Source organism: Pungitius pungitius, chromosome 17 (genome assembly GCF_949316345.1).
Source record: "Pungitius pungitius chromosome 17, fPunPun2.1, whole genome shotgun sequence".
Lineage (NCBI taxonomy): Eukaryota > Metazoa > Chordata > Actinopteri > Perciformes > Gasterosteidae > Pungitius > Pungitius pungitius.
The window spans coordinates 8,703,624-8,717,684 of NC_084916.1; the positions used below are offsets into that span (position 1 = coordinate 8,703,624).

At 41.2% G+C, this 14,061-nt stretch overlaps 1 protein-coding gene across 5 annotated transcripts in view; it reads left to right on the top strand.

The window, feature by feature from the left end:
- The window catches only part of csmd3b (CUB and Sushi multiple domains 3b), a 281,884-nt gene that overhangs the window by 185,954 nt on the left and 81,869 nt on the right, over positions 1-14,061 (top strand). For 4 of the 5 annotated variants that reach the window (XM_037473628.2, XM_037473629.2, XM_037473630.2 and 1 more), the window contains exons 7-10: positions 1,494-1,571; positions 4,826-4,913; positions 5,088-5,212; positions 12,593-12,714. In XM_037473628.2, the coding sequence (XP_037329525.2) occupies positions 1,494-1,571; positions 4,826-4,913; positions 5,088-5,212; positions 12,593-12,714 (413 nt within the window). The remainder of the gene's footprint in view (positions 1-1,493; positions 1,572-4,825; positions 4,914-5,087; positions 5,213-12,592; positions 12,715-14,061) is intronic. The other variant, XM_037473632.2, reaches the window with a different exon arrangement.

A 14,061-nucleotide genomic window follows, 5' to 3' on the forward strand; every position in this document is an offset into this window, starting at 1 on the left:
GTCCCTATTCATTCTGTTGCTAATGCTAATCTAATGTAGTTGTATCAGAGATGCAGTAGTTTACTTATATATTATTTAATATGGTGTACTTATCTGCATCTGCCCTTCCATCTGTTCTTTGCATTAGAGATGCTGCTTGTAGGCTAAAATATGAACACTTGCATATTTAACTTTGATGGACACTGAGGCAGGACCGGTTTTATTATGGATAATACCGGGGGTTTGATACTGAATGAATTTGTTCGGGCTTTTTTCTTTACTGTAAGAATTCTTTCTAGATTGCTCAAATCTGGCAGCCTAAAAGGAGGGATATGCTTCTCGAACTTTAGTATAAGTCTTTGCTCTAAATACCAGATTCCCTTGTTGTCAAATATAAGTGTTGATGAATGTCCTACCCTAAATTAAAACAATGATGGAGCTCATGTACAGTGACATTACAATACATTAATCATTAACATATGAGCACTTATATCCCAACATTAGGTTGATTGTTGACATAAAATGTACATGATGTAATTGCACCATTCTACAAATAATTGATTTGACCATATATCAAATATATGTACCCTCTGTTATACAGTAAAATATTTGTAACAAATTAATTTATCATCCGTCACCATTTAATGGATTAGTCAGGTCATTAAGAAAAGAACGTATGTAAACCACTCAGACATCCATTAAATGAATTTGTCACTCAACATTTTTCATTGAGGACAAGATATGTTTGTGTTTATGTTTTCATTATTTATGTTGGTAATGTATTCATTTATTTTGACAGGACAGAGCAGAGCAGAAAAAAAAATCAAATCAGGAAAGAGTCCAATTAAAATCACCCTGGGCTGTTTTGATGTTCTTATTATTGCTTGGATTCTAACACAGATCTCGCACATTCACTGTGTCTTTCCTACCATGCATGCTCCGATGTAGTAACAGCCCAAAGGAAGCGTGTCCTGTATGTAAAAAAAACAGCATCAGTCTGTCTCCCTCTGTCTTTAAACAGATTTAATAACTATTTGTTTTTTAACGAACCACTATCTCACTGCTTTGATTACCGAGTGTAATCATGTCATTTTGATCAATGCTGTAATTTCCTTTCCCAGCTTTTGTTCAGAATATGAAGGGGCTTCAAGCAAAGCACCTTGACATCTAATGTGTGTTTCTGAGCGGCAGAGAGAGAAAGAGTGAAAGATTAAGTTTCAGAATCTCTGAACGATGCTATTACGGAGTTCATTTCTCTCACTTTCCTACCTCTGCCTGCTTCTGTCTTTTGACTTTTTGACTCTGTATGTACCTGCCGCTGTCTGCCTGTACCACCTTTTGATTTACTTTGCCTTTGTAACTTTCTTTTTACACTGAACTCTTCTCTCTCTCAGCGTTGCGAGGGAGAAGAATCTGCCTTTTTGAAATTCCTTTGCTAGCTCTCTCTTTTTTCCACTTTATCCAATCTGTTGTCTGATATTTGTCTCTTTTCTGTATTCTGTTCTCCTCCGCAGTGAAGCGATCTGTAGATTTTAAATCGCGAGGCGTTAAATTATTCCCTGGCAAAGACTCCAGCAACAAGTTTTCAATATGTGAGTTCACAAGCACTACGACTAATGCACTAATGCCTGGTTTGGCCATGACTGGTTTTGTGTTTGTGTTGCTTTTTGCTTTTTGTATAATCATTTTTGTATTAACTTTGTCTCTTATAATGACTGTTAGTTTCAACACGTTTTTGCCTCTGCTTTTGGACAACACCGAATCATATTGTATGTCCAACATTGATTTACAAAAAAAAAAAGAATCTTAAATCTGTAACTGGCATGTTTACATAAGATACTTTTTCATATAGAGATGTGTTGAAATTGTGCAGCCTTTAAGAGAGCGTTCTTTTGCATTCTGCCTTTCTGATGTGTGTGTGTGTGTGTTTTAATGTTTTGTCATGGTGTTTTGGTTTATGCATGTTTCTTCATGGCTTGCTTTAATATATTCAATCATGTCTTGATCATGACCTGCTTGCCCTTGCTTGGGGCTCGCTAAAGGGTTGTGATTCAGCTGTTGTCATATTGTTTCTCGCCCCTGTCCCTCCTGGTCTCCTTTATTTTCCTCACCCGTATTTAATGGGTCTTTCACACACATCAAATTGATTATTGTGGAACTTTCATACAAGGGTTATCAAAGCAATGATTAACTCTATAACGGCATTTCTTTTCTGTGACGCTAATGGTAACTAACGTATCTCTAATATTATTCAAATCTACAAGCAGGTTTTGTAGTTAACCCTCTTACTCCTGCCAGCAAATTAAAGTACTGTTGTGGATGTTTTATCTTAAGCTCTCTACTCAATGCTTAAATCCCGGGCTTCACCCTTAACGAGTACAAAAAGTTCCCTGTCAATTTCCAACTTTCTGAAATCCCACTTTTTAAACTAACTATTTATTAAGACAGCCTGAAGTGAAATGATCCAGTGTAAGGGTCCTAATGGTTCATAAGTCATTTGAAGCGTTGTATTGTAACAGTGGTCACATTAGTAATATTTAATTTTGAAAGACTCTTAACATTGAGAGAACATGCATAACAGGTCAGTGCCCAACCTCACACATGTTACAAACTATTTTCTTTGTTTCAAACACATACCACCACACACACATACAAGCACATCAACCAAACAGTGATGATATGTATTAAGGATTTTATTATTTCCTATCTCTTATAATTCTAAGCAACACGCTACACACATTTTTGCCATCTGCACCGCCGGAGGTTTTTACATAAACAAGCGCTTATTTGCAAAAGGACAGAGGTAAACACATAGACATTTGCATCAATGGAAGGACACGCTCTAATACCTGCTAAAATACAACAACGTCCACACACAGAAAGATGAGAGAACCTTGCTTGTCCATGTTGTTAATTGGTTTGCATGCTTGCCAATTATGATCATTTTGTTCTTTTATTCCTGATTAATCTGCTTGTTTTCCTGATTTGTGTTTATGTATACATAAATACTACACAGCACACAGACACACAACCCAGATTCATCCAGTTTCCTGACAGTTTGACGAGTCATGGTTGAGGTTGGATTTTACAGCTGTGAATTAGAATATGTTAATTGGTCTGGCTTTGATTGGTTCAAATGTTAATTTGCTCTGCTCTGACTGGCTTAACTCTCCAATGAAGCAACAGACCTGTGTGTCAGTCCGTGCTTATGTGCGTGGTCTTGTTTCTGTACATGTTTTTTTGTAAACGCGCATGTGTGTGACTGTCGTTGTTTTTTTGTGTGTGTGTGTGGTACAGTAACCAGTCCCTCTGTTAATGTGTTAATAGTCCAGATGGTCAAATTAGCCGCTCCAGCAAAGCAACAAACTGTCTACTTAAACACACAGACACACACACAAACCACCTGCTGGGTTTGTTGATAAGGACTAAACATGTACATGCATGTTAGTCACTTAGTTTACGTGGAAGCATAAATGGGGACTATTATCGCTGTGTGTTTGTTATACCTAATTTAGTCATTTCCCATCTGTACTTTTTGATTAGGATTATATAACACAACACACAGGGGGGAAATAAATCAAATACAAAGGCTCATCAAAATGAGCATTTTGAACACCGATCAAAAAAATGAACACAGCGGGGTAGATTTTTACCAGTAAAGATTAGATGTGCAACCTTACACTCAGTGCTTTGAACTTGTTTACACCAAAATACACGATTAGTTGTGTCTCCCTGTCATTTATATATCCCTCCCTGCATTTGAATATCAAAGTACACCAGGGGGTGTTTTGTTTACCACATGGCTTAAGTAAATAAGAACACAAAGACAGTTCTTTCCCCCTAGTAAAATTGCACTGACAAAAGACATTAGGAAGGGATGAACGACTTAAAAAAACACATAGAAATACTCTGTGGCCTAATTTTGCTTTCATTTGTGAGAATTAAAGATGAGGAGGACTCAAGGATTATTAAAATAATTTGCTCTTCACCGTGATCTCATTAAGAAAAACGAGGGATCCTGTCACGTGGGCCATTAAATTAAAGTAAAAATAGGTCACCAGTGAACTCTGGCTCATTATGATGCTCTATTGCTCCAAATAATTTAATTGTCAGCCAAACTACTAGAGATAGCTTTGTGGCACATCTTGCTTCCGATTGGCATTTGAATAAAGACACAAGGAGCATTATGTGTTTTGATTTTGGAAAAGTTTAGCATTCTTTCTCTTCACTATTGCAAAAACTCACTTTTCTCTCTTTACTCATGCGCATGCAAACACACACACACACACACACAATGTCCGATGCTCGAAGCCAACCCAGCAGCGATGTTTCTTGGACAGTTGTAAAACCTGTAAATACTCAAGAGAAATACAGATAGTATGAGGTTTGTGGGAATTAAAAGTCCATACTGTAGTGTATCTTTAAAGAAAGCCAATGCAGCTCAAGAAAAGATTAAGAAAACATGTAAGTAAGCAAAGAAGAAAAACATGGCCTCCGAAGCATGTGAGTTGTGATGTCGTGGCATTTGTGTAGTTCGGTCTGTTGTCTGTCTGGCGTCTGGATGTTACTGTCAAGATTAGCCCCTGTGTTTCTGTGAGAATCTAGATTGTGTCTGAAGTGTTGTGCGGTCCCTGCCTGTCTGCCTACCTCAGCGTGTGTCTCTCTCCGACCCCTCGTCTCTCCAACGTGTTTCCCCTCCCACCTGCTTCCCCCAAACTAAAAGGGGAAGGCTGGATATTTACCGATGGCGCCTTACGCTTGTGTTGCTTTAATCCTCGGTGCCTTGACGCCACCTTCCTCTAACCGGTCCGTCCCTGGCTCTCCACCTGTCTCTCTCCCTGTGTAGTAAATGAAGGTGGAGTGAAGCAGGCATCAAACTCCTGCCCTGACCCGGGAGAGCCAGAGAATGGAAAACGCCATGGCAGCGATTTCAGGTACAATTTGTATGCACAAAATTGCACCAGGGGACTTTAAGGGACATTGTTGTATTATGACAGAGCTACACACACGCGCATGTCGTGCAGTGCAGGCATTAACACATTCTGTGTCCCTAAGTTTCAGTCTTCTAACTCTGGGCCTTCTGTCCGTGTGTGATTGTGTGTGTTTAGCATTGAAAGTGTGGTGCAGTTCACTTGCGGAGAAGACTACGTCCTTCAGGGCAGCAAAACCATCAGCTGCCAGAGAGTGGCAGAAGTCTTCGCCGCCTGGAGTGACCACAGACCTGTCTGTAAAGGTAAGAAACAGCTCTGGAAACGCGTCGGCACAAGCATACAAACTACTGACTGGGCCGTGGCACGGAGACAGACAGCTGGGGAAAGAGGCAGTGTGCACACTTGTGAAGAAAAGAAAAGCATAACCCCCCCCTCAGTGGCACTAAATGTTGCTGCAGCGTTGCCCTGGCTTCTCCTCGGGAGTTTGCAGTGCTGATTAGCGGAAAGAATCACAAATCACTTTCAAGCCTTTGGTTCAAAATATTCAAAAACAAAACACAGCATAATTTTGCCTGTAGGTGTATCCTCACCAAAGGGCTGCAGTGGTGTGCTCACACCGGGACGGTTATTCTGTCCGTAGTTCAGGACCCATGATTACACACTCCATCATAAACACAAGATACTGTAGGTAAACACTACTTTGAACAAGGTTTACCACATGCAATTCACCTCACAGCATCAACAGTCACACCGTTTTTTGTAGTCCTTTGCATAGTACATCATACAGGTTTAATGGGGACTCATGGGCATTTGTCCTCCTTTTACTAAGTGCTCTGATAATTAAGACCTTTCAGATTCCCGTTGTGGTTCCCGTCTTATGTGCGCCACTATTTTAGTGTCAGGCATGCAACACACACTCTCAGATGCACGCACACTCGCATGTCCAGGGCGAGTGAGACAGAGTGAGAGAGGGTGTCTGTCATGTTAAATACCAAAGTCGTTTGTCATGTCTCCCTTCACTGGGCTTCAGACTGTGGCTGGAGACACATACCTCAACATAAAAAACAATATTCTCTGGGTGTGTAGGTGAGAGAGAGAGAGGACAAGCTGAAAAATGTCACGCCTACTCTTTCTGCTTCAATTATACCCTCTGTGAAAGTGCAACTCACTGTTTCCATCACAATACATTTGCATATGAAAGCCAGCTAAACTTTGCCATAACTGATGGCAGATTTAGAACCAAACTTCTACATCTACGAGGAAATATGAAATGAATTCATTAGCAACATGCAATTATTTTATCTATTGGAGGAACCTTCGGAAAACACTGATTACAGACAGACATAAATAAGAATCTGTGACGTAATGGTTATTACTTAGTAGTAAAGCTTCCCTAATAATAACTACTTGTAATAAACAAACACAACTAATTGAAAAGGGTTGTGTGACCCTTTGTTAAATAATGGATTAAATGTATCAGTGTGGAAATCATTGAAATGAGTAACAGACTGTAAGAACATTACTCTGCGACATTGGTCAATTTCTTACTCATTCATCAACATCACATGTCACAAGTTGTGTACAGTAGAAAAGCCGACATGTTATGTCATTCAAGGGGACTGCACTTCTATTTGGTCTAAACTGCGACACAAGTCTTTTGGTTCTCTGTTGGAATGTTTTTTTCCGCCCGTCTCAGCCAACATGCACGTTGTGTCGATTACATTGACAAAGTGCTTGAGCCGAACTTTGTACCAAAACTTCTTTTCCATCGGCCCTGCGGCAGCAGATCAAAGTGCAAAGTCAGCGACGGAGTCCATCGGGGGATTATATATCCTGCTCAGGGACACCCGAGCAGGAGGGCGGCCATGGGCCCTGCCCTCTTGCACTCTGGCTAAAGGACCGAGTGTAACCAGCGTCCTTGCCTGCCACGCTGGGTTTCTGATGTGAAGCAGACACACGGGAGAGCTGACCTTCACTTAGCCTTTTGTTAGTATGACTGCACAGATCCTTGTAAGCCGGCAGGTTCTAGCCTAGCCTGCATTTAGAGCAGGACCATCTCGTTTGGGCTATTCTTGGTTCCTGCCAATCAACACCACATTACCTAACTTATTATCAGGGATATTATAGTGATGGCACCCGTTGATTGGCTCTTTAAGATTGTTATTGGCTGTTAGGGATTCATCATCACTAAATACGTTATAATTACCAATTAAATACAGCTACTGACATTAAGCCAATCGAGTCTCCCATTTGCCTGTATGCACGGATGGGCTAAGCTCCCCCAAAGGGAAGCTGCCAGTGACATTTAAAGTCACTGATATTGTCCCCTATGAATGGTTAAAATGGATGACCTCTATCACTAGGAAATGGAGCTATCAATCCTCGGTCAGAAGGAAAAGCAAAGGTTTGGGAGCTGACTGAGTCACTTTCATCAAATATTACAGTAAACTCTCTGTGGCAAGGTAAAAACTGCTTTAAATAAAACCATGTCACTGCTATTCATTCCCTGAACAAACAACTGTTAAGTGTGACATTTTTTGACTAAGCTGTGTCAAAGTGCACCACGGTTGTTGCTAAGTAACCAGTCATTTTTGTTAAATAGGGCACTTTACTGCAGCATCCTCTCTTAAAACAAGCTGCTTAACTCGGCACGTCCTCCAATTCTGAAAGGCAAACCATAGGAACTAACCATTCATGATCGGCATTGTTCAAAGTTCACTACATGCTCTTTGACAGTTCCACCCTTAACCGTGATTGTTGAAAACGTATCCACGATTTATACTTCTTCACAATAGTGCTTGAGTAGAATACTCAATGTGCAATTTTAGAAGTGCCATTGTTATGCAGGATATATCTGTCCTGTTTTAGTGAAACAGAAAGACATCCATCTTCAAAATTCTCATGAATCCCAGGATAACCACATTGAGGTTGCCTGAAGGACAAGATACACGAAACACTGGAATCATGCCTTTTTGATAACAATGCCAAAACGGCTTTATTTGAGCTATGTGCCAATGTTACTCAAAAGAGAAGGAAAGAAAAAGAAAGTCTTTTTTGCAACTGTAAACATTTTAAGTATACAGTTTTTTTATAACGCTTGACATAGGGTGTGTTGGTATTATTGGTCTCGCTGGAAAGAATGAGTAATAATACAGAGAGTAGTCCACCACTATTGAAGCCCCCTTCAAAGAAAATCTGTCAGGGAGCATCAAGCCAGTTGAGTTATTGAAGGTTCACCTTTGTCAAAACACTAAATTCAGCTAAATGTGTTGTTTGAAACTAAAATGAAGTGAATGTATCTAGTGAATGTGCCCTTTATTTCTCGGCAGTGAACTGGGATAGATGAGGATAAAGGGACAGAAACAGAATGGTAATCACAATTAAGTTAAATAAAACTTACAATTACAAAACTAAATACAAATAAACTATAAAAAACCCATACAATTCCAATGTCCTTCTGTGTAGTCCCCTAACTGTCTATGAGAGAGAGACAGAGCGAGAGAGTCCATGTGGCACCTTGATTAATGGGCAGATGGCAAGGCCACCAAGCCAACTGTCTCTCCGTCTATCTGTGTGTGTGAACTCCAGGGGGGCTCACATGATCCGCCTGACGACTGACTCACCGATGGGTGCTTTGTCTCAACCCACTCACATGCACATATGTTGACTTAAATCCGGAAAAACCCTCAGTGTATATAAGCATTCTTCAGACGACTGTCTGTATGAGTGTTTGTGTGTGTGCGTATGTGTGTGCGTGTGCCCATTAAAGCTCTCACAAAGAGCAAGGGCCATCGAAACGTTGTGTGCCAGCTTAATGATGTCATCAATCATTCTCTGTGTCCATTGGTCGGTGTGTCTGCTCCCCGTAGCCAGCCTGTTCAAACAGACGTTTCGGCCCAAGCGCTCAAGCTCCTGAGCTCGCCTGTGACTCAACACAGTAATCTAACACTCAGTGAGAACAAATTAACTCATTTTACTTCATTTTACCAAATAAAAAAAAGTTTTCAAGTGTATTTTACTCTAAACTAAATGAAAGACAATTGTTGGTACCATACAAAGTCAAAAACAAGCCAGACAAAGGGTGTGCAATCTTGAATTCAGCTTTTACGCATTTTGTGGCAAAAATGTCGTTGTACACAGAGGACGTTGATGCTTTTGGAGCATGCTCTTTCCAGGAAAACATTTATTGTGTACTTTTATAAAATTGACTCATCCGTATGAGTCAATTTTATTTTATTTTTGATTACCCTCTCTGCTTGGGGTGCAGGGTCAGGCGGATAATTTGAAACCGGTAGGGGGTTAAGCGTCCAAGTATGCTTCACCAGGTATGTCTGTATGCATGACTGGATGTGATCCCGTCACTGTGGGGACGACTTACTAACCGCGAAGGCCGTCCTGCTGAGAAAACAGAAGGAGCTCGAGTATAAGGTGCAGATCAGACGCAACACAAAAACACGGCAACCTTGCCGATGCATTTGGTACAATTATGCTCTAAAGCCGCAAAACAAATCTTTTGAGAACCGTGACGCTGGCAATTTGAGCTAGATTTTCCAGTTTGCCCAAAACAAAATTTAATTATGATCCAGATCCCAACGGTTTGTATGAGTGTCCATGTTTATGTGTATTTGAGAGAGAGAGAGAGAGAGAGAGAACGAGGGCAAGTGAAACTCCATGGGGAATCAAGTTGATCTGAATATACAATTTCAGAAGAGCATATGATGGTAGACACACACACTACTACTCACTGTGGTTCTGGCCTAAAGCATTTAGTCAATCTCTCTTGTGACTCCAACAACACACTTTTTGTTACAGATAAACCTCATCAGAATTTTTTATTTCATCTAGAATTCATTATGTCTTTAATGATAGTGCTGCGTTTTTGGCTTCCAGCCCTTTATACTGAGAGCCAGTGGTATAAATAATGATGAGTGGAATGGAAAGAGATGCAGAGAGTGACCAACAGACATGAAGCCTGTGAGACATCTATTAGGGCAATTAGTCACACATTAAAAATATTATTTTTTTCGGTTTTTCACTAACTAAAGATCAAATGTATGTGAAGTGTAAAAGGTGTCGAACAGATAATTAACACCTAGATGTTCACCTCGGCTTTTTAGTAACCTTCAGCCCTTTTCTTAATTTCTTTTGACCATTTTAGTGTTGGTAGGCTAATCTCTTCCTAGAGAAAAAATATATATATTTTTGAAAAAGCTTTGATATTCAAGCAACTTGCATATAAACACAGCAGCGTGTTGAGCAGCTGAAGAAACGGATGTAGGCCTTTGGAAACCAAAACGGAGAGGACAGGAAGAGGCCAGATGAAACTTCTATGCAACAGGTTGTCAGATGAAAAACTGCAACAAAAAAAGCAATAGTTTGATACTATAGGTGAGATTAGCAACTTTATAATTCAACGCAGATTTAAGGAAAAAAAACGTATTTTAGTAACAACACAAGAAGACACTAATCCCACTAATTAGCGGTATACCGTTTTACTGTTATTCAGTATATTACATCATGTGAATATTCTTACATATACTGTTGTAGCTAAATATACTTCACATTTTTAAACATCAAATTTTTACTTACTTAGGTCAGCTAAATGTACAGAAGTAGAAACAAAATTTGAAGAATTGTGGAATTATACTTAATAAATATAATAAATATTATAATTAATAAAGAAACACGCAAAGAAGCCTCTCAGAATTGCACTGCACCAGTCTGTCTTTAATTAATGTAAAACGCATGAGGGGACAGGAAGAAGAATGGAGAGAAAGATAAATTGACGGACAGGTAGAGCCCAGGATAGAGTGCCCTGTAAATCAAGTACAGACAATGGCTGACACGGGGGCCGAGACAGCGAGAAGAAGGAGTGCATGGAGACACGCGGACGGACCGGGGGACGCCGAGGAATGGGTCGAGTTTCATATATTTTATGGGATGCAAGCTCCTCTGGTAATTCCGGTGATAACTCTCTCCAAGCTATCGCTATAGCAACCCCATTCCCAATCGGCTGTTGGCACAGTGATGGGAAGGCCATTCGTTCAGGACACACTGATTGAGCTGTCAACGCACATGCATACATACTCCGTTAGAAAGAGACACACACACACACACGCACACTTCATCTCTGTGTATCTATCACTTTATAAATTGCAGTGAGCTGAACACAGGAGAAGGTCAACTGCAGATGCGTTCAGAATTAGGGAAACAAGCGCCAACAGGGTTCAGTGAGGGGGAACCCAAAGAGACGGGGGGGGGACACACAGACGTAGACAGAGCGATACAGTGTCGTCTCCAGGGGGTCTTGTACTCGTCTCTTACAGCTCCACAAGGACGCACCCCATTACACACCCAGAGCAAAACATATACACGGTGGTATGATTATTTGACCTGCACCTCGCCTGCCTTCTAACTACTCAGTCACGCCAGTGTGTCGGTGCCGGGCCTCGAGAGGTTTGCATTTTAGTGTCCTGTCTCTGCACGGTGAGCATGTGTGAATTATGTGTGAATGCATGTTGAGAATGTTCTTTCATATGTAAGTGTGCCGCGATCAACGATCAACTTTGTGCGCTTCAACGCCGATTATTTCAGTGGGGAGGTTCATGCGTTTCCCGGTTGCGGCACGTTGGAACCACGATGCACGCGCGTCCGTGTTTGTAACATGTGGAATCGAAGAAGCCTTCCCACTTCCCGCGCTCTTGTGTGTGCGTGTGAGCCGCTGTTAACTGCACGCGTTCCCGCGGCCTGCCGCTGAACAAACTAATTAAGGAACAAACACGGCTTCAAACCAACCAGAAAATTACCTCCCTACTCTAACAGGACGACCCAAGGACAGACACGCAGGTTCTCTATCACATCCAGTCAGAACAAACAGCCTAATAAAGGCTTGGTTGGTTTATTGAACCACTAGCTTGTGTCACTTGTGTAGCTTCACATTGTTTGTCACTTTGTGGTCACATACGCTTCACATGCGTTCATCAGACGCTTCTCTGTTTTTTGCAACGAGACTCGACTCAAGCTGCACAATGCACTTCAACACGCTGGCCGGCCACATTTAGTGTCACTGCTAAAGTAGAAGAAAGCCATTTTTATCTGTTGTTTCATCCTGGAGTGATGGTCTAATTTAAGATGCGCCATTTATTTGTTTTTTAAGAAGTATAATTGTTACCCAGCTAGTAGTTGGAAGATGTTTACTTCCTATATATGTTGACAGTAAATTGCTTGTGAGTGTCTCTTTCAGTCAATACCAGCTAATACTGTGGTATTTCACAGCCAATAGCTTCCAATTAAGTGCTTCTATTGAGGGAGATGTTGCTGACAGTATCAATAGCATCTTTCTGACCTGCTGTTCTTCTTTTTGTTCTCTTTTGCATGTGTGTCTCTTCTCCTCTTCCCTTGCTGTCACCGGGCTCTTAGCTTTGCAGTCCTGTCGCTTTTAATTATTTTCCATACACTGCATCTTTGATCTTTGCTAACTCTTCGATATTTTGCTGTTGTATTTGTTCTGAAACTCTGTGGCTAAGCACATACCTAATGACTCAATTATAAAGGTAATTGCCTCTCTTTAGTAGTGCTGTGACTCCCCAGATTCAACACTGATGTGACTCAACCGCAATTGTTGTTGCTACAAATTCTGCAGTTGCTGCCAATAACAGTCATTTTTGTTTGCTCTTTCACAGTGAAGACATGTGGCAGTAATCTTCAGGGGCCGTCGGGAACCTTTACATCTCCCAACTTCCCAATTCAATATGAGAGCAACGCACAGTGCGTGTGGATAATTACTGCTTCGAATCCCAACAAGGTAAAATGCCTTCTCTCTCTTTCTTTCTTTGTCTGCCTGTCCATCACACTCACTGACATTACAAGTCATGTGTCTTTTTCCATGCTTGTAAATACATGTAGATGTAATATATCAAATACCGTATGGCATACAGTATGTTGTGTGTGAGTGTATTAACCCAGCTCTAGTTGTTTGCCTCAAGTAGCTTTGAAACAGGCTTTACTCTATTTGAATTTTTAAAAAGTCTACTTAGCAGCATGTTTTTTCATAATAATTCATATAGGTGGTACTGTAAATGAAATGCTACGCAGAAGATAATGGCGTATAATTCTGATCGGTTAAGCCTATTAAGCGGCTGAGACTGGAGGTGAGATAGAAGCTGTGATTCGTCGCTTTATGTACCGGGAGAAATCTGATTGGTATTCAGGATACACTTCCTTATTCCACTCAGGGTCACTGTGGTGACTGCCTGTCGTCATTGGCAACACCTGCGTCATCACCATGGGCACGCACATACACTTGTGAGCGCACACTCGCGCGGACCAACAGACGTGTGTGTGCTCCAATACGCACAGTGGCTCTTTAAAAACCCACACAAATACTCACACGCGCACACAAACAGCTTTGCTCTTGCACAAAACCTGTGTCCCTCTCTCTCGCTCTCCTCTGACACACAACGCTCACTGTCGGGGCCCAAGGCCTCTGGTTTATGGCCTAGAGCAATACATTCTCTGTTGAAGGCTAGAATGAGCATGTGACTCTCGAAGGCTATAATACTAATGCCTTCCTGCACAACGTCCCTGGGTGCATGTGTGTGTGGGATGTGGAAATGGATGTGTATGTGTATGTGCTATGTCTGATTATGAGAATTGCCAAACACGTTGACCTGACTGCAGACCAGATCAACCGAAGCTACGTTGAGTCATTTTTATAGCCTCTTATCTTTAAATGATTTACAGATAGTACCCTAACATATGCTTGTTCCCTTTTATCTCATGGACATGTCATGCATCATACTGAATCATATCTCACATGTCTTTTATCTTGTATCACACTACATTGTATATACAATATTTCATGCAGCACATAAAACACTATACCAGGACCTGATATCCTGAGTGACATCCCTTCAGAACAAACACTGACGCAGTGCCCGAGAGGCTGAGACACACGTCACACAACCCAAACCATTCCTGGATCAAGTCCCACTGCTCTTCCCCCTTTCTCTCTCTCACAAAGTGTCCTCAGTGCCTCTCACAAAAGCCTAGAATGAAATAACTTATCTGAGGGCAACTGGTAATGGTGGTCATGTTCATCAGTGAGACACTTATGTAAATACTGTGGGACAGAGCAATGGAGGCTTCACTG